The 21,789-nt window shown below is 41.8% G+C and overlaps 2 protein-coding genes across 8 annotated transcripts in view; both read right to left on the bottom strand.

Moving 5' to 3' along the window:
* LOC139556177 (unconventional myosin-VI-like) overlaps positions 1-9,940 on the bottom strand; it is a 124,054-nt gene extending 114,114 nt beyond the window's left edge. For 2 of the 4 annotated variants that reach the window (XM_071369771.1, XM_071369772.1), the window contains exon 1: positions 9,760-9,940. The gene's annotated coding sequence lies outside the window, so the exon portion shown is untranslated. Of the gene's footprint in view, positions 1-9,755 lie in introns of all 4 variants that reach the window. The other 2 variants (XM_071369768.1, XM_071369767.1) reach the window with 2 other exon arrangements.
* A 2,659-nt stretch (positions 9,941-12,599) lies between these two features.
* The window catches only part of LOC139556159 (sentrin-specific protease 6-like), a 32,141-nt gene continuing 22,951 nt past the window's right edge, over positions 12,600-21,789 (bottom strand). For all 4 annotated transcript variants that reach the window (XM_071369735.1, XM_071369736.1, XM_071369738.1 and 1 more), the window contains 6 exons: positions 18,842-19,200; positions 18,587-18,678; positions 15,633-15,721; positions 15,399-15,467; positions 15,131-15,281; positions 12,600-13,203 (listed from right to left, as the gene is read on the bottom strand). In XM_071369735.1, the coding sequence (XP_071225836.1) occupies positions 12,976-13,203; positions 15,131-15,281; positions 15,399-15,467; positions 15,633-15,721; positions 18,587-18,678; positions 18,842-19,200 (988 nt within the window). In that variant the 3' untranslated portion in view covers positions 12,600-12,975. The remainder of the gene's footprint in view (positions 13,204-15,130; positions 15,282-15,398; positions 15,468-15,632; positions 15,722-18,586; positions 18,679-18,841; positions 19,201-21,789) is intronic.

Here is a 21,789-nt window from a genome sequence, read left to right as displayed (position 1 = left end):
ATATATATATTTTTTTAATCATCTTATTGTCCTGCTGAAAGGTGAATGTCTCCCAGTGTCTGTTGGAAAGTAGACAGAACCAGATTTTCTACTAGGAAAAGCATACCCATAACATGATGCAGCCACCACCATGCTTGAAGATATGAAGAGTGGTACTCAGTGATGTGTTGGATTTGCCCCAAACATACCGCTTTATAAAGCTCCTTACTTTCCCACATTTTTTTTGCAGTTTTACTTTAGTGCTTTATTGCAAATAGGATGCATGTTTTGAATACTTTTATTCTGTACAGGTGTCTTCTTTTCACTCCGTCATTTAAGTCATTATTGTGGATTCACTACAATGTTGTTGATCCATCCTCAGTTCTATCACAGCCATCAAACTCTGTAACTGTTTTAAAGTGACCATTGGCCTCATTGCAAAATCCCTGAGCGCTTTCCTTCCTCTCCGGCAACTGAGTTAGGAAGGACGCCTGTAATCTTTGTAGTGACTTGGTGTATTAATACACCATCCAAAGTGTAATTAAGAATGTCACCATGCTCAAAGGGATTTTTAATGTTAGCTTTTTTTATTTTAGCCATCTACCAATACGTGCTCTTCTTTGCAAGGCATTGGAAAACCTCCCTGGTCTTTGTGGTTGAATTGGTGTTTAAATCATTTTATACTGAGTGTACAAAACATTAAGGATACCATCCTAATATTGAGTTGCACCCCACCTTTATGACCACAGAACAGCCTCAATTCGTTGGGGCATGGGCTATACAAGGTGTCGAAAGCGTTCCACAGGGATGCTGGCCCATGTTGACTGGAATGCTTCCCAAATCTGTGTCAAGTTGGCTGGATGTCCTTTGGGTGGTGGACCCTTCTTGATACACAAGGGAAATTGTTGAGCGTGAACAACCCAGCAACGTTGCAGCTCTGGACACACATTTAAACCAGTGGCACCTACTACCATACCCTGTCCAAATGCACTTAAATCTCTTGTCTTGCCCATTCACCCTCAATGGCACACATACACAATCCATGTCTCAGTTGTCTCAAGGCTTAAAAATCCTTTAAGAACCTGTCTCCTCCTCTTCATATACACTGATTGAAGTGGATTTAACAAGTGACATCAATAAGAGATCATAGCTTTCACCTGGATTCACCTGGTCAGTCTGTCATGGAAAGAGCAGGTGTTCTTAATGTTTTGAACATCCCAGTGTGTGTGGGGTACAGAGATCTGGTTGTCATTTAAAAAAATCATGTTAAACACTATTATTACACACAGAGTGAGTTCATGCAACTTATTATGTGACTTGTTGAGCACATTTTTACTCCTGAACGCATTTAGGCTTGCCGTAACAAAGGAGTTGAATACTTATTGATTCAACATATTTCAGCTTCTCATTTTTTATTAATTTGTACAAATTTCTAAAAACATAATTCAACTTTGACATTATGGGGTATTGTGTGTAGGCCAGTGACACAGAATCTAAATGTAAATCAAAAACATCAAAAGTCAAGGGGTGTGAATACTTTCTGAAGGAACTGTAGGTGCCGGTAAGATATACATTGTGATTGTCATGATTCTATATGTATTGCGATTCGATACTGTGATTTTATTTGCGATTTAATGTTCCAAAACATATTGCTCACTATATGTCTGCTGATGTTGGCTCACTATTTAAAAAGAAGATGGAGACGAAGCTATAGGATGAACAACATCTGAGTTAATACCTAACAATAATAATGAATAAATCATATTTAAACAAATCTATACTTTTAGTCAAAGTATCGGTATAATATTGTCTAAAATAATATTACGATATGTAACTGTATCAATCCCCCCATCACTATGAGCTATCATCATCACTTTGGCATAAATCGTAGCCTATCTCCCATTGACATTTCCATAATTTAGGCCTACTCAAAAGTTTGAGCAAATCGCATGGATCTCAACTAAGGATTCCACACACTGAAAAGGAACCTTTACTAGGACCCAGTCTGTGCAGTCAACTAAAACCTAAGACAACATCCCCCTACGGCCAGTCCCTCGAGTGCTACACAGACAGCCGAAATCTCGTTCTCACAATCTTCTCTTTACAGGCGTACAGTAATCTCTCTGCTGTGTGATGTCGTCCAGACACAGATACACCACTGATTATTCAATGTGCACATACCACACAAAGTATGCGTCCCAAATGGCACCCTATTCCATTTCTAGTGCATTACTTTTGACCAGGGCCCATAGGGTAGCGCACTATATTAGGGAATAGGGTACCATTTAGGACTCAACATAGACACTCCACAGCGACACTCCACAGCCACCAGACAATGAATAGAGAGGAAGCCTCACAAGCCTCACAATACCCCATAATGTCAAACGGTCTGAAGACACTCAGATAGCAAGTCAGAGACACACTGAGAACCAGGAGTTCCCATTTCCCAAGATCCCATCCATCTTATCTAGCCAACGTGAACATGGAAAACACTGAGGCAATGACTGGAGCCAAATGGAACTGGCAGGAAAACAGTGGTGGCCTCTCTTTCACACAGCTAGCTTGGGTAACAACATTAGGCCCAAGCAGACACACACACACTCAGAGTCCCAAACGGCACCTTATTCCCTATATAGTGTACAAAACTATGGGCCAGGTCAAAAGTAGTGCACTACAGTATGTAGGGAATAGGGTGCCATTTGGGATCCAGGCAGAGTCTGGAGGCCACAAGCTGCTTATCCCACTGTCTCTTAAAAGCACTAGTTAAGTTTCAGCATCGGTACAGGAGGAATAGCAACACAGGGGAGACGCAGGATTAGTAAAAGCTATACATGATCCATGGCCATAGTTATTCTATACTCCATCTTCAAAGTAATGACTAGGGATGTCGGGTTTGAAATGAAAGCTTCTTTTAGTAATACTACTTGTTCACGTTACATTTAACAAAACTATAAAAGAAAGTTGCTAGCGAAAGTCAGGATAATCACTTATCACTTGTACATAACAGTCTCGTTCTTTCTCTACTTCTACTCTATTGGAACTTGCAGTCAATAGCGTAATCCAATACTAACAATACAACAAAAATATGTATGTAGTTCTCTCAATCTCCAACACACAAATTCTAATACAATTACATATGTAAACAACTCTAAAAGAAAATATCTTTAGATACAGCTCAATGAATTAACTTAAACATTACCTCTGTAACCCATTAAAGTTACAACATAGAGACAGTGAATTATTGACGCTGCAGTGAATGCTGAATGCTCATCCCATGGGTGAGGCAAAATGTCCCACTATTCCATCTATAGAACAGAGAACCATAATGTTTCTGTGTATAAAAATTGCCAATCAATGGCCCTCAATGACAACAGAAAAAAACAGACTGTAGTCTATAATATTTCCTTTTATGTCACAGGGTTGGGACTAGGGAGAGTGCTGGTTTAATATGGGTCAAAGTTTCCCTTAATAAAGCTACCTAATGAGCAACCAGGGATGGGCTTGGCCAAGGCAATCATAGAGAATAAATAATTGCATATATTACAAATGAAACCTCCTCATGCTTCAGTCAACAGCAAATCCTTTGTCTGGACTCATAGCTTAGAGCACTAGATGACTGCAGACAGAGTGAAAATAATGTCAATATTTCTAATCCACTACAGAGAAGCAAATAACTGATATTGATTGAATAGGCCTCTGTCTAGCCTGTGTGTCATCTATCTGTATGTAGGCCTATTCAGACTTCGGCACTGGTATAAAAATATTCATTGTTGTGGAAACAACTATCAAACTGATACTGAATCAGGCCAACTCCCCAAATATTATCTAACCCTATCAGTAACAACTAAATCAGATACTGGTACTGTAACTGTAGTGTGTGCACTGTAGACTTAACTATGTAGGCTAAATGTCCTTAGAGCAATAGTACAGACTTTATAGAACCCTGACCTGTTCACCAGACGTGCTACTTTGTCCCGGACCTTCTGTTTTCAACTCTCTCGCTCTCTCTACCGCACCTGCTGTCTCGAACTCTGATTGCTCAGCTATGACAAGCCAACTGACATTTACTCCTGAGGTGCTGACCTGTTGCACCCTCTACAACCACTGTGATTATTATTTGACCCTGCTGGTCATCTATGAACGTTTGAACATCTTGGCCATGTACTGTTATAATCTCCACCCAACACAGCCAGACGAGGCCACACCTCAGAGCCTGTCCTCTCGGTTTCCTCCTAGGTTCCTGACTTTCTAGGGAGTTTTTCCTAGCCACCGTGCTTCTACATCTGCATTGCTTGCTGATTGGGCTTTTAGGCTGGGTTTCTGTACAGCACTTTGTGTCATAAACGGATGTAAAAAGGGCTTTATAAATAAATGTGATAAGAGACCATAACTCCATTCCTTAAAGAGGCCTTGGGTTGAGTTTCCAAAGGTCAGAAACACCTGATCTATAGTACTGGCACCAGGGACGAGGTATGTTACTATGGTTACACTGACTACCTGCCTTAATGATGGGCTGGGTTCATTTGCATCTATGTTGCCGGCTAAATCACTTAAGGCATGAAGTTATGCAATCAGGCCAAGTTCACAGCAGAGACATGGAGGGAGAAAAATGTATGAATGAACTGAAGATTCGAGCCCACTCGCAAAACTCAACAGTTTGATGTGATGAAAGACCCATGCCAAGTAGGTCTGTCATAGACAGTAGAGGCTCAGTCAGTACAGAGGCTCACCTCAGCCATTTGGTCTGGAAAGGGAAGAAGTAAAACATTCCATGACGGTGTCATCCTTCATATCAGATCAATAGAAACAGGTCACGGCACATCATTTCCACTACATAGCCTACCTACTATAGAACCTGGTTTGTTGTTCTGTGTGCTAATAGCAAAATGAGAGAATAACAAAACTACTAGCCTTTTACAGCCAAAGCTCAAACCTCCATTGCTCTCCCATTTACAACCCTGATCCTACACAACAAAGCTGGTTTGGTGGGGTTTTGAATAGAGGTCAACCGATTAATCGGCATGGCCGATTAATTAGGGCCGATTTCAAGTTCTCATAACAACTGGTAATCAGCCTTTTTGGACGCAGATTATGGCCGATTACATTGCAATCCACAAGGAGACTGCGTGGCAGGCTGACCATCTGTTACTCGAGTGCAGCACCAAAAGGACCTTGTGGCTGCAAGGAGCCAAGGTAAGTTGCTAGCTTGCATTAAACTTATCTTTAAAAAAACAATCTTCACATAATCACTAGTTAACTACACATGGTTGATGATATTACTAGGTTAACTAGCTTGTCCTGGGTTGCATATAATCAAAACGGTGCCTGTTAATTTATCATCGAATCACAGCCTATTTCACCTTTGCCAAGCGGGTGATGATTTAACTAAAGCACATTCGCGAAAAAAAGCACAATCGTTGCACAAATGTTCCTAACCATAAACATTATAATAAACACACAGAAATACGAGCCCTTGGTCATTTAATATGGTAAAATCCGGAAACTATCATTTAAAAAACAAAACATTTATTCTTTCAGTGAAATACGGAACTGTTCCGTATTTTATAGAACAGGTGGCAACCCTAAGTCTAAATATTGCTGTCATAATTATGTAAAATTCTTTCCTTAAAATCAATACACAGAAGTTTTTTTAGTTTTTTTTAACTGCATATTTAGTTAAAAGAAATGCATGTTAGCAGGCAATATTAACTAGGGAAATTGTGTCACTTCTCCTGCGTTCAGTGTAAACAGAGTCAGGGTATATGCAGCAGTTTTGGCCGCCTGGCTCGTTGCGAACTGTGTGAAGACCATTTCTTCCTAACAAAGACCATAATTAATTTGCCAGAATTTTACATAATTATGACAGCAATATTTAGACTTAGGGTTGCCACCCGTTCTATAAAATACGGAACAGTTCCTTATTTCACTGAAAGAATAAATGTTTTGTTTTTTAAATGATAGTTTCCGGATTTTACCATATTAAATTACCAAGGGCTCGTATTTCTGTGTGTTTATTATAATTAAGTCTATGATTTGATAGAGCAGTCTGACTGAGAGGTGGTAGGCATCAGCACGCTCGTGAGCATTCATTCAAACAGCACTTTATTGCGTTTGCCAGCAGCTCTTAGCTATGCTTTGGCTTCTCAAATGACTGCCTCGCCTGCTTCACCAACTACTTCTCAGATAGAGTTCAGTGTATCAAATCGGAGGGCCTGTTGTCCAGACCTCTGGCAGTCTCTATGGGGGTGCCACAGGGTTCAATTCTCGGGCCGACTCTTTTCTCTGTATATATCAATGATGTCGCTCTTGCTGGTGATTCTCTGATCCATCTCTACGCAGAAGACACCATTCTGTATACATCTGTCCCTTCTTTGGACACTGTGCTAACAAACCTCCAAACGAGCTTCAACGCCATACAACACTCCTTCCGTGGCCTCCAACTGCTTTTAAATGCTAGTAAAACTAAGTGCATGCTCTTCAACTGATTGCTGTTCGCACCCTCCCGCCCGACTAGCATCACTACTCTGGACGGTTCGGACTTAGAATATGTGGACAACTACAAATACCTAGGTGTCTGGCTAGACTGTAAACTCTCCTTCTAGACTCACATTAAGCATCTCCAATCAAAAATGGAATCTAGAATCGGCTTCCTATTTCGCAACAAAGCCTCCTTCACTCATGCAGCCAAACATACCCTTGTAAAACTGACAATCCTACCGATCCTTGACTTCAGCGATGTCATTTACAAAGTAGCCCCCAACACTCTACTCAGCAAACTGGATGCAGTCTATCACAGCGCCATCTGTTTTATCACCAAAGCCCCATATACTACCCACCACTGCGACCCGTATGCTTTCGTTGGCTGGCCCTCACTACATATCCGTCGCCAAACCCACTGGCTCCAGGTCATCTATAAGTCTTTGCTAGGTAAAGCCCCGCCTTATCTCAGCTCACTGGTCACCATAGCAACACCCACCCATAGCACGCGCTCCAGCAAGTATATTGCACTGGTCATCCACAAAGCCAACACTTCCTTCTGCCGCCTTTCCTTCCAGTTCTCTGCTGCCAATGATTGGAACAAATTGCAAAAATCTCCCTCTCTAATGTTAAGCATCAGCTGTCTGAGCTGCTCACCGATCACTGTACCTGTACACAGCCAATCTGTAAATAGCACACCTGACTACCTCATCCCCATATTATTACTTACCCTCTTGCACCCCAGTATCTCTACTTGCATATCATCATCTGCACATCTATCACTCCAGTATTAATGCTAAAATTGTAATTTTTCACCTCTAGGGCCTATTTATTGCCTACCTCCCTACTCTTCTACTTTTGCACAAACTGTACATAGATTTTTATTTTATTTTGTGTTATTGACTGTACGTTTGTTTGTGTGTAACTCTGTGTTGTTTGTGTCGAACTGCTTGCTTTATCTTGACCAGGTCGTAGTTGTACATGAATACTTGTTCTCAACTGGCCTACCTGGTTAAATAAAGGTGAAATAAAAAAAATTGCACTTTTACTTTCTTCTCCAGCACTGTGTTTTTGCATTATTTAAACCAAATTGAACATGTTTAATTATTTATTTGAGATTAAATTGATTTAATTGATGTATTATATTAAGTTAAAATAAGTGTTAATTGTTCATTCAGTATTGTTGTAATTGGCATTATTACAAATATATATATATATATATATATATATATATATATATATAAAAAAAAAAATAGGCATCGGCTTTTTTTGGTTCTCCAATAATCGGTATCGGTGTTGAAAAATCATAATCGGTCGACCTCTAGTTTTTAATGTGTGTGAACATACAACAAGAGTCAGAGGTGTCAGATGCAGCACCTGGGGGAGCAGTCTGGGTAGCCTACACACCACATACAGTGTAAGGTGACACTCCTCAGTCCTCATCACATTGAACAGAGACTTTAGTCTTCTCACTGGGGCATGACTAAATCAGCTCACAATCCACTAATTACAAAAGGCACACGGGTGAGCCAATGAGGTCTGGATGGAATCCACCACAGAGTATCATACCCCTCAGAAACACGATCTTTGCAGTCCTCATTCCGTCATCATTGGCACCCACATACACACTGTGGTGGTTAGGCAACATATTCCCAATTTAGTGCACTACCCATAGGGCCCCTGGTCAATAGTAGTGTACTATTTAGGAAATAGGCTGCCATTTGGGAGTTAACCAGTGTCTGATGAAAGGGTTACAATAACCCTGGTCCCATGGTGTGGGGGATGTTGTTTTACCGTCAAGACACTGAGGGCAGCAGTCAAATAAGAAACCAGTGAGATTGCACTTTACACCTTTAAAAACCTGTGTTTTATAGTAAACGTACAGAGTCATTGAATCCAAAAGTCCTTTAATATAATTGTATTGCTGCTGCTCATCAATAATGGTCCAATAATATGGAGGAATTTGCATTGTTAAAGCTTGACCCACAGTGGTTATAACAGAAAAGAAAAGGGGATATTTAGCCTGCTGTATCCTACAAGCAATAGCTATACACTGGGTAAAAGTAGACATTTCCAGTGGTCTTCAAATGTTTTTTAAGAAAGGTGAAACCGGCAGTGCATGGTAGTAAAGTGAATATTTCCTGAAAGGAAATGTAAAGTGAATATTTCCTGAAAGGACTTTGAACGGCCTCAACTTTTACTAGCAGGATGTCAACACAGGTGCAACGCCTCTGTCACAAAGAGCAGCAACACTGTGACTGATAGCAATTCACTCTCTCATAAAAATAAAACAGGTATGGAAATGACAAAAGATCAAAGTCCCCCAAAAAACGGAGACAAATCATTTTCTGTTGGCAACGCCTGCAGACAGTGGGATCAATGGAAAAATTGTGAACTTGGCACCTCTAGTTCTTTCCATCAATTTTCTGTCTGGTCTGTCAGACACAGAACAGCATAGCCTATTGCACACACTGAATTCTCACGTAACCATGTAACATTTTTTATTTAGGACATTACTCATCTGAGAACACAGGCATGAGTTATTGCAATACATAACGAGAGCACACGTACCTGTGTGTCTATATGAAAACTCCTGTTTATTTTTTAAGCAATAGGTAGGCTTGATGCTTGCCCTGCTTCAATTGGTTACTCAGTTGGATTTCTTGCCACACACAACAGTATGCCTGTGTGTGTGGGTGAGAAGAAAACGAACGAGCTACAAAACCGGAACACTTCGGTCAGGACACAAGGGTTCCATCAATCCTCAAGCAATTGCGTTGATGGTGCATAACTGTTAGGATTATATTGTAATGGAACCATTCGTTGGAACGGTTATAAAAACTGGAATCGCATTATCTGATCTGATGTACGCAGCAGTGCATGCTCTGCAGCTGGGAAATGACAACTCTAGAGCGGTGTAATGAACCTTCAGTGATACCCAGACACTGTTCTGTCTCGGAGCGTGTCAAATATCGAATTGACCAGCTAAATGTTGAACTCATTGGAAACCAGTAAAGTTAATGTTTTCTAAAAGGGAGTATTTCTTTGAGCGAAAATCGGAACAAAAGTCTACATTCCAGGATGCTGTGTTTACGGTTTTCCCTATGGAAGAATACATGTGATGGCAATCGTCTCCTGCGTTTTGACAGCCTCCATTGGCATCAATGTAGCCTGCTAATGTTAGCCAACCAGCTAGCGAAGATAACTCCCGTGTACAACTAGCTACCAATATTTAAAAAGCTTCCAACAATTGCATTGAATTTAGTTTGTATGGGTAAAAGAATGCGCGCAGACATTACCTACCTCGTATCCTCTTCAACCAGTGCAGCCCGATACTTGTTTATAAAAGTGGAAGTTTCCCCAATAGACTGCCGGGTGTAGATCCAACCTCCGATCTCCCCTTCCTGCAGCAACCTTCGACTCGCTCACAAATCCAAGGAATTGGCCATGACGTCACTTGACACTACAGGACAGTTGTACACATTTAGATTATATGTATCCCATTATCTTTTTAAACTGTCTGCGCAGCCATGTGGTTCAATAGCCACTTAGCCAGACTTATTTCTCAGCAATTATGCCACTACAGGGTTCTGAAAAATGCAAATGCACATGCACAAAATGCACAGCATTGCAGACCAAGTTTCCAGACAACTTGGGCATCATACATTTTTGAGTGACCCAGTAACATTTAAGCCCCCTCCCCTAAAGAAGTCATCCAATACCAGATTGAAAGCTGATAGCTGCAGGGTGAGTGCATCACATTAGAGAATCACCTGAGAGGAGGCCAGAGCGACATCTGCTTCATGTTTCTGTACACACAGACAATGGTGCCTCCTAATGTGTGCATTCTGCCCTGAGAACATGTTGGCTCCTCACTGGTACGTCCCTATAATATCTCCATTCTCCTGAAGTGTGCACATAAATTAAAACCATAGGATTGCAGAAGCATGGGCTATTGGGAGCTTCCACCATGTTTCTTATACCTCTCATTTCAAGGACAAGGGAAGTGAACAAGACAAGTGCTTACTTTGGGAGGAAAGACAAAGCACAAATATATCACACTCCACACCTGGTGAGGTGAGCAAGTTCATTGGCCACCTTGTATCATGTACATATGAAAGGCAATTTCAGGTTGTGCTGGAGGAAATGTTTGTCTATTCACCAGCCAACTGGGGCCAGCCCTCATGAAAAACAAGGCTAGCTGTGCAAACACAATCATAGGCCTATCCTCCATGGAAACTATGATGACTGGTTGTGTGGCAGAATTGGTTTGGATGCACTTGACATTTCAGTGGACAATAGATACTGTCCGTCACATCACAGAGGACAAGTGTGAGGGTGCATTGATCCAACTTAAGCTTGTAAAATATTTACACAACATTGTCCGTGACCATAACCGCAGTGAAGGCATCTCTAGGTTATTCTCTCATGGTTAACGTCCCAAATGGCACTCTATTCCCTATATAGGGCACTATTTTTGACCAGAGCTCTGGTCAAAAGTAGTACACTAACTACACGGGGCTCTGGTCAAAGTAGTGCACTACATAGGAAGCAGGGTGCCATTTGGGATACACCCTTAGTTTTAAAACACCCATCAGGATAGAACGTGGGAATGAATGCAAAGCTTCTATGAACTCAAAAAGCTACACATACCTAGAAAAGGAGAGGAAAGCCTCATTCTGCTGTTTTAACATACTTCTTCACATACAGTATCTTTAAGATCAATGTGATTAAAACAAATAATTAACACCTCTGAATATACATGGAGCTTACTTTGAGCTAGGGTTATATAAAATAAAAGCTTTTTAGAAAATAAAGATCTATAAAACTGCTGTGGTCCGTCATGTACACACCCACTAAATATACAGTGTACAAAACATTAAGAACATTGGGTTCCTAATATTGGGTTGCACCTCTGCTTTTTGCACTCAGAACAGCCTCAATTCTTTTATGGTATGGTCGGTCTCTACAAGGTGTCGAAAGCGTTCCACAGGCATGCTGGTCCAAGTTGACTCCAATGCTTCCCACAGTTGTCGAGTTGGGTGGTGGACCATTCTTGATACACACGGGAAACGGTTGTGTGAAAAACCCAGCAGCGTTGCAGTCCATGACACACTAAAACCGGTGCGTCTGGTACCTACCATACCCCGTTCAAAAGGCACTTAAATATTTTGTCTTGCCCATTCACCCTCTGAATGGCACACACACACAATCCATGTATCAATGCTTAAAAATCCTTTAACCTGTCTCCTCCCCTTTATCTACACTGATTGAAGTGGATTTAACAATTGACATCAATAAGGGATCCTAGCTTTCACGTGGTCAGTCTGTCACTCAATGTATATCCCTGTATAAAATGTCAAGACCCAATCATCCCTAGATAATGATAGATCATAATAGCAGTTATTTGTTCAAACAATGGAAGACAAGCAGCTCTCTGGAGGACCTACTTTACATCCCATCCACCCCAGGTGACCAGATGAAGCAACTAGGCAAAATGCACTAATAACCGAAAGGTTGCAAGATCGAATCCCCGAGCTGACAAGGTAAAAAAATCTGTCGTTCTGCCCCTGAACAAGGCAGCTAACCCACTGTTCCTAGGCCGTCATTGAAAATAAGAATTTGTTCTTAACTGACTTGTCTAGTTAAATAAAGTTAAAATAAATAATTTAGCCAGTGCTTGTTAAATCCCTACTACCAGAGTGGATGGATCTTGAGCATTAAACACAGACACGAGCACATCACTTGCCTTTTATAACATACTGTATGCCAGTATTTTTCCCTGCATAAAACATTCTGAATTGGGTGCACCTTTTCCCTAGTAAAATATTTGACAGTTACTGTTATAGAATACATGAGATGATGTCATCCCAGGTTCAATATCTCGTTATACTAGTTCAATGCTCTAACCACTAGGCTACCTACCGCCCCATTAATGAGAGGTATGGATATAAATTACAAATAACTGCCAGTTCAGTCTCAGTCGAAAGCATAAACACGATGCGAGAGCAGCACAACGGTATATTCTACACAGATCCTACCGAAAAATAACATTTATGAAGAAAACATAACTAACCTATGGATGATGATCTTCATGTAGAGCACGGCATCAAAAACAATCAATTACAAAGGCAGCAAAAAACTTCCAGAATATATACATGTTTTATTCAATACAAATTTAAAATGTTTTGTTTTGTTGTCAATGGAAGGAATATGGCAGTTAAGAAATAATGGAGATGGAGAGTAATCCAGCAGTGTACAACCAGGCTTGGCCCTGGCAGCAGGCAGGCAGACCTCCATCCAGTCTGGGCCCGGCAGCAGGCAGGCATACCTCCAGATCCCCATCCAGGCTTGGCCAAGGCAGCAGGCAGGCAGACCTCCATCCAGGCTTGGCCCCGGCAGCAGGCAGGCAGACCTCCAAGGCTTTGCCAGGCAGCGGGAGACCCACCCGATAGATAGGACCATCATGTCAAAGTAAAGGAGGTAAGTAGGTAGCAGTGTCGGACTAGACAGTGCACCTCAGGGGCTGACAGGCAGGTTCTGAATCTCTACACCTTCCCCTGTATCCTCTTCTCCCACCTCCTGTTCTCCAGGGGAGCCTTTGGCTGAGCCCTGGCCCGCCTCCATCTCCTGTTGGGCTTGGATATTTAAGATGAGCTCCTTGATCTCTTCGCGTTTCGTCTTCATCCGTTGCTGCGGGAACCATTCCTCCAGGTTCACCGGGAGATGAAAGCTGGTAAGTGGATTCTGAATGGGGGCCCAAAATCATAATTATTTTGGATTCAGGCCGAAGTCCTATTTTCAGAGTGGTGCAAGGTAGAAATGAAGCTTCCAAATCAATAGTCTAAAGCCCTGGTTCATGCAATTGCTCAATTGATTAACAACCACTGCAGGTAATTCAGTTAAATTCAATATACAGTGCATTCGAAAAGTATTCAGACCCCTTCCCTTTTTCAACATTTAGTTACGTTACAGGCTTTTTTTTTTAATTAGACTGATCGATCCACACACTATACCCCATAATTGTTTGAAATGTTTGATAATGTATTAAAAATAAAAATACCTTATTTACATAAGTATTCAGACCCTTTGCGATGAGCTCAATTTCGAGTCCCAGGTGCATCCTATTTCCATTGATCATCCATGAGATGTTTCTACAACTTGGAGGCACCTGTGGTAAATTCAACTGATTGGACATATGGAAAGGCACACACCTGTCTATATAAGGTCCCAAAGTTGCCAGTGCATGTCAGAGCAAAAACCAAGTCATAAGGTCGAAGGAATTGTCCGTAGAGCTCCAAGACAAGATTGTGTCGAGGCACAGATCTGAAGAAAGGTACAAAAACATTTCTACAGCATTGAAGGTCCCCAAGAACACAGTGGCCTTCATCATTCTTAAATGGAAGAAGTTTGGAACCACCAAGACTATTCCTAGAGCTGGACGCACAGCCAAACTGAGCAATCAGGGGAGAAGAGCCTTGGTCAGGGAGGTGACCAAGAACCCGATGGTCACTTTGACGGAGCTCCAGAGTTCCTCTGTGGAGATGGCAGAACGTTCCAGAAGGACAACCATCTATGCAGCACTCCACCAATCTGGCCTTTATGGAAGTGGCCAGATGGAAGCCTCTCCTCATTAAAAAGGCACGAGAGCCTGTTTGGAGTTCGCCAAAAGGAACGTAAAGGACTCTCAGACCATGAGAAACAAGATTCTCTGATCTGATGAAACCAAGATTGAACTATTTGGCCTGAACGCCAAGCGTCACATCTGGAAGAAACCTGGCACCATCCCTACAGTGAAATATGGTGGTGGCAGCATCATGCTGTGGGGATGTTTTTCAGCAGCAGCGACTGGGAGACAAGTCAGGATCGAGGGAAAGATGAGTGGAGCAAAGTACAGAGAGATCCTTGATGAAAACCTGCTCCAGAACACTGAGGATCTCAGACTGGGGCGAAGGTTAACCTTCCAGCAGGACAATGATCCTAAGCACACAATGCAGAAGTGGCTTCGGAACAAGTCTCTGAATGTCCTTGAGTGGCCCAGCCAGTGCCCGGACTTGAACCCGATCGAACATCTCTGGAGAGACCTGAAAATAGCTGTGCAGCGACACTCCCCATCCAACCTGACAGAGCTTGAGAGGATCTGCAGAGAAGAATAGGAGAAACACCCCAAATACAGGTGTACCAAGCTTGTAGCGTCATATCCAAGAAGACTCGAGGCTGTAACCACTGCCAAAAGTGCTTCAAAGAACTGAGTAAAGGGTCTGAAAACATATGTAAATGTCAGTTTTTTATTTTTGATATATTTGCTAAAAAAATGAAAAACCTGTTTTTGCTTTGTCATTATGGGTTATTGTGTAAATTGATGAGGGGGAAAAAACAAATGTTATCTTTTAGAATAAGTCTAACATAACAATGTGGAAAAAGTCAAGGGGTCTGAATACTTTCCGAATGCACTGTACAACTATTTATCCTACCAGGATCAATGGTAAGGTGAGTCTGCTACAAGTAATTGCGTCACTAAATACATTCTGAAAACATTGGCAATTTAAAATGACCCAGCAACACTGTGTTAATGGCCTACATCTCATTATATGGCTCCAGGTGTCTCAGTTACAGTACACTGCATTGGTGTGTGTGTGTACACTGGTTGTGTCGCTCCAGATTATACTCTCACCTCGAAGAAGCTCTCCACATACTGCAGAATGTAGACTCCACAGTCGCTGAAGTTGTCCTGCTGAGGCACATGTGGGCTAGAACCCTTTGTCTGGTCCCTCCCAAAACTCCTCCGACTTCCTTTCCTCACCTCCCACTCCACCTCCAGGTACCTGCAGTTACACACACACACAAACCAAATATAAATGGCTTGGGAAGGTTTGCTTTTGTGTGCTAATTAGGCAAACTAAATCTACAATATTCAGAACAGTATTAAAGCATTGACTTACTCTCGTAATGTTTTAATGACAGAAGATCTGGCAGGGCCACGTAACGAGTCCATGATGAGAATACAAGGTCTGAGAAAACAAACCAATTACTTAGAAAAGGCCTAAAACATTGTAATTTTTAGGTAAATATTCATGGCCATTAACCTCAAATGACACTATCCACAAAGGTGTCAGAAGGAAAGCAATAGCATCCTCTACTGCCACAAAAATGGTAGAACATCCTTTCCTACTCACTGTTTACAGACGGTGGGTTTTGATGTCCACTCTGAGCTCTCAGGGGGTTTCAGGTCTTCAGCAAGTGCACTGTCCTCACTGCACTCATCCTAGACAAAAAAAAAGAACTAAACAAAGTTACACAACATTCATTTAACTTAATCTGCAAATCATCAGATAATGTTATTTTACAGTAAACAAATTGACAACAAACTTTTCGCATGCTTATAGGGAAGGACATTCAACAAGCACAGCACTCACACAAATGACTGATGATTGGGTGAGAGAAATTGATGATAAAAAGATTGTGGGTGCTGTTTTGTTAGACTTCAGTGCGGCTTTTGACATTATCGATCATAGTCTGCTGCTGGAAATACATATGTGTTATGGCTTAACACCCTCTGCTACAGTTGAAGTCGAAAGTTAACATACACTTAGGTTGGAGTAATTAAAACTTGTTTTTCAACCACTCCACAAATTTCTTGTTAACAAACTATAGTTTTGGCAAGTCGGTTAGGACATCTACTTTGTGCATGACACAAGTAATTTTTCCAACAATTGTTTACAGACAGATTATTGCACTGTATCACAATTCCAGTGGGTCAGAAGATTACATACACTAAGTTGACTGTGCCTTTAAACAGCTTAAGAAAATCCAGAAAATTATGTCATGGCTTTAGAAGCTTCTGATAGGCTAATTGACATAATTTGAGTCAATTGGAGGTGTACCTGTGGATGTATTTCAAGGTCTACCTTCAAACTCAGTGCTTCCTTGTTTGACATCATGGGAAAATCAAAAGAAATCAGCCAAAAATTGTAGACCTCCACAAGTCTGGTTTATCTTTGGGAGCAATCTCCAAACGCCTGAAGGTACCACGTTCATCTGTACAAACAATAGTACGCAAGTATAAACATCATGGACCCACGCAGACGTCATGCCACTCAGGAAGGAGACACGTTCTGTCTCCTAGAGATGAACATACTTTGGTGCGAAAAGTACAAATCAATCCCAGAAAAACAGCAAAGGACCTTGTGAAGATGCTGGAGGAAACCGGTACAATAGTATCTATATCCACAGTAAAACGAGTCCTATATCGACATAACCTAAAAGGCCGCTCAGCAAAGAAGAAGCCACTGCTCCAAAACCGCCATAAAAAAGCCAGACTACGGTTTGCAACTGCACAAGGGAACAAAGATCGTACTTTTTGCTGTAGGAGAGACTGGTGCACTTCACAAAATAGATGGCATCGTGAGGCAGGAAAATTATGTGGATATATTGAAGCAACATCTCAAGACATCAGTCAGGAAGTTAAAGCTTGGTCGCAAATGGGTCTTCCAAATGGACAATGACCCAAAGCATACTTCCAAAGTTGTGGAAAAATGCCGCAAGGACAACAAAGTCAAGGTATTGGAGTGGCCATCACAAAGCCCTGACCTCAATCCTATAGAAAATTTGTGGGCCGAACTGAAAAAGCGTGTGCGAGCAAGGAGGCCTACAAACCTGACTCCGTTACATCAGCTCTGTCAGGAGGAATGGGCCAAAATTCCCCCAATTTATTGTGGGAAGCTTGTGGAAGGCTACCTAAAACATTTGACCTAAGTTAAACAATTTATAGGCAATGCTACAAAATACTAATTGAGTGTATGTAAACTTCTGACCCACTGGGAATGTGATGAAAGAAATAAAAGCGGAAATAATTAATTCTTTCTACTATTATTCTGACATTTCACATTCTTAAAATAAAGTGGTGATCCTAACTCACCTAAAACAGGGAATTTGTTCTAGGATTAAATGTCAGGAATTGTGAAAAACTGAGTATAAATGTATTTGGCTAAGGTGTATGTAAACTTCAACTGTACATTGTGGATAAAGAGTTACCTGTCTAACAGAACACAGAGGGAGTTCTTTAAATGGAAGCCTCTCCAACATAATCAGGAATTCTCCAGGGCAGCTGTCTAGGCCCCTTACTTTTTTCAATTTTTACTAATGACATGCCACTGGCATTGAGTAAAGCCAGTGTGTCTATGTATGCGGATGACTCCACACTATACATGTCAGCTACTACAGCGACTGAAGTGACTGCAACCCCCTAACAAAGAGCTGCAGTTAGTTTCAGAGTGGGTGGCAAGGAATAAGTTAGTCCTAAATATAAAAAAATATATATAAGCATTGTATTTGGGACAAATCATTCACTAAACCTCAAACTAAATATTGTAATAAATAATGTGGAAATTGAGCAAGTTGAGGTGACTAAACTGCTTGAAGTTACCCTGGATTGTAAACTGTCATGGTCAAAACATATTGACACAAAAGTAGCTAAGATGGGGAGAAGTCCATAATAAAGCGCTGCACTACCTTCTTAACAGCACTATCAACAAGGCAGGTCCTACAGGCCCTAGTTTTGTCGCACCTGGACTACTGTTCAGTCGTGTGATCAGGTGCCACAAAAAAGGACTCAGGAAAATTGCAATTGGCTCAGAACAGGGCAGCACGGCTGGCCCTTGGATGTACAGAGAGAGCTAATATTAATAATATGTCAATCTCTCCTGGCTCAAAGTGGAGGAGGGATTGACTTCATCGATACTTGTATTTATGAGAGGTGTCGACATGTTGAATGCACCAAGCTGTCTGTTTAAACTACAGGCGTAGGACACCCATGCATGCCCCACAAGACATCTCTTCACAATCCCCAAGTCCAGAACAGACTATGGGAGGCGCACAGTTCTACATAGAGCCATGACTACATGGAACTCTATACCACATCAAGTAACTGATGCAAGCAGTAACATTTTATTTAAAACCGTGGGCACAGTGTGTTGTGAAATCTGTGAATGGGTTGTAATATTTTTGAAATTGTATAAACTGCCTTCATTTTGCTGGACCCCAGGAAGAGTAGCTGCTGCATTGGCAGGAACAACTGGAGTTTCATAATAAATACAAATGTCACCAACAGAATAGCAAATTCCCCCATTACCTGACAGGAGCTTTGGTCATCAGAAAAGGTATCTGTGTCATCACCATTGCCACTACCTGATCTGTAACACAAACTGATTCTGTGCAAGCCATCTGCAAAACATGATTAAAAGCCAGTGAGATAACTGACTGTTCATCCATCAATTTCCACACAGCTTCTAAGACAAAGTATATTTGCCATATGCACAGGATACAGTGTACTGTACACAGTGCAATGAAATGCTACTTCCAAGTAGAGACATTGTCTGTGGGTCACCTGTGTACTGTGGCTGAGCATTGACCAGCCCATTCACCCTTTCTAAAGAGGTCTTGGGAGGCACTTGGCCCCCATTGGGACAGATGGACGCTCCCTTTGGCTGCTCGCTGTGGGAGTGTCCTTCCGAGGAGTCCTCTGTTGCACTGAGGGACAGCTTCTCTGAGGGGGCCAAAGGTTCCTCTCTGCCTGGGGGCTCACAGTAGTCTGACTCTGGGGAGAGTGGCCGGCAGTGGTCAGGAGGCCTGCCCTGGGGGGCTGACTGTGTCTGTGATAGCCCTGGGGCCTGGCACAAAGGGTTGGGCTCAAACTGAGGGCCCTGCATCCCTGGGAAGCAGATCACTGCCAAGTACCAGTGGGCTCTGAAACATAGAGAGACCAATAGGTTTGGTTAAGAAAGAGAATTAGGTTTACCATCTGTGTCTTACATTGCATCTTATACTGATATAAAATAACAAATGTGTTTGCTTTCATCACTGCACATCACGTAAATGCTTAAAGGGATACTTCAGGTTTTTGGAAATGAAGCCATTCATCTACTTCCCCAGCGTCAAATTAACTATATCTCTGCGTGCAGATTGAAGGAAGTTGCTAGCATGCTAGTAGATACCATAGACTTCCATCATTGCGCAAACACTACAGTGCATTCGGGAAGTATTCCGACCTCTTGACTTTGTCCACATTTTCTAACGTTACAGCCTTATTCTAAAATGGATTAAAATTGTTTCCCCCCCATCAATCTACACATAATACCCCATAATGACTAAACAAAAACAGGTTTTTAGAAATGTTTGCAAATGTATACAAAAAACATGAAATATCACATTTACATAAGTATTCAGACCCTTTACTCAGTACTTTGTTGAAGCACCTTTGGCAGCGATTACAGCTTCGAGTCTTCTTGGGTATGACACTACAAGCTTGGCATGCCTGTATTTGGGGAGTTTCTCCCATTCTTCTCTGCAGATCCTCTCAAGCTCTGTCAGGCTGGATGGGGAGCATCGCTGCACAGAGATTTTCAAGTCTCTCCAGAGATGTTAGATCGGGTTCAAGTCTGGGCTCTGGCTGGGCCACTCAAGGACATTCACAGACTTGTTCCGAAGCCACTCCTGCGTTGTCTTGGCTGTGTGCTTAGGGTCATTGTCCTGTTGGAAGGGAAATCTTCACCCCAGTCTGAAGTCCTGAGCAGGTTTTCATTAAGGATCTCTGTTTACATCTTTCCCTCGATCCTGACTAGTCTCCCAGTCCCTGGCGCTTAAGGATCCCCACAGCATGATGCTGCCACCAGCATGCTTCACCATAGGGATGGTGCAAAGTTTCCTCCAGACACGACGCTTGGCATGCAGGCCAAAGAGTTCAATCTTGTTTCTCATGGTATGAAAGTCCTTTAGGTGCCTTTTCGGACAACTCCAAACGGGCTGTCATGTGCCTTTTACTGAAGAGTGGCTTCCGTCTGGCAACTCTACCATAAAGGCCTGATTGGTGGCATGCTGCAGAGATGGTTGTCCTTCTGGAAGGTTCTCCCATCTTCACAGAGGAACTCTGGAGCTCTATCAGAGTGACCATCGGGTTCTTGGTCACCTCCCTGACCAATGTCCTTCTCCCCCGATTGCTCAGTTTGGCCGGGCAACCAGCTCGAGGAAGAGTCTTGGTGGTTCCAAACTTCTTCCATTTAAGCATGATGGAGGCCACTGTGTTCTTGGGGATCTTCAATGCTCCAGAAATGTTTTGTTACCCTTCCCCAGATCTGTGCCAACACAATCCTGTCTTGGAGCTCTACGGACAATTCCCTCGACCTCATGGCTTGGTTGTTGCTCTGACATGCACTGTCAACTGTGGGACCTTATATAGAACAGGTGTGTGCCTTTCCAAATCATATCCAATCAGTTGAATTAACCACAGGTGCACTCCAAGTTGTAGAAACATATAAAGGATGATCAATGGAAACCGGATGCACCGGAGCTCAATGTCGAGTCTCTTAGCAAAGGGTCTGAACACTTACATAAATAAGGTATCTGTTGTTGTTTTTTTCTCTGTACTTTGTTTTTGAGGAACACAAAGAAAGTACAAATAAAGTAAAGTAAAAGAACAACAAAAAAGATCTGGCAGTTACAGTGCACATCACACCTTCATCATATTAGTTACATTAACATCTTTGAATTAGACCTTTTCCAAGTACGAAACCCATTTTCCCCAGTATTCTTGACCTCTCTCCTCTTGAGTTCTTAAAGCAAAGGTCATATGCTCCATGTGGTGTATTTCTTCTACAATGTCTATCCATTGTGTCACTGTGGGAGTGTCTTTTTGTAGCCATTTCCTAGTGATAGCCTTTTTACTGGCTGCCAGTAGGGCCTTCAACAGGTACTTGACTCTATTGTCTAAGTTATCAGGTATTTCACCCAAGTACAAATAAATTAATGTTTGTTCTATGTCAAATCCCATTATTTTTCCAATGTTAGATCTTATTTCTCCCCAGTAAGTTTCGATTGCGGGGCAAGTCCAAAAGATATGAGAGTGGTCCGCCCTCAATAGACCGCGTTCTCTCCAACAAGGGTGTGGTGAGCCAGTCTGTTTTGATTTCAGTTTAGGTGTTATGAAGAAACGTATAACATTCTTCCAACAGAATTCTCTCCATGATCTTGAGTTGGTGTAGCTTTGTTGAGTCTCTAATATGTTCAACCATGTTTCATCAGTTATTTCAATGTTAAGTTCCGCCTCCCATTTCTTTTTAATATAGTTTGTAGAATGTTTCTTTGAGGTTTGAATACCCAAGTAGAGATTTGAAATAGTTTTTTTGTTACTCCCCAAGTTGTATGCGTTAGTGAATACTTGGATTCATTTTTGAGGTGCTCGTGGCTCAATCACTTTTATCTCCCTCAAGAAATAGTGTCGAACTTGTAGGCATCTGTAAAAATCTTGCTTATCCAAGCCATGTTTTTTTACTTAGGTCC

The sequence above is a fragment of the Salvelinus alpinus genome, chromosome 27 (assembly GCF_045679555.1).
Source record: "Salvelinus alpinus chromosome 27, SLU_Salpinus.1, whole genome shotgun sequence".
Classification (NCBI taxonomy): Eukaryota; Metazoa; Chordata; class Actinopteri; order Salmoniformes; family Salmonidae; genus Salvelinus; species Salvelinus alpinus.
Note: the sequence above shows the minus strand (reverse complement) of the source record. Positions and strands in the feature narration are given on the sequence as shown.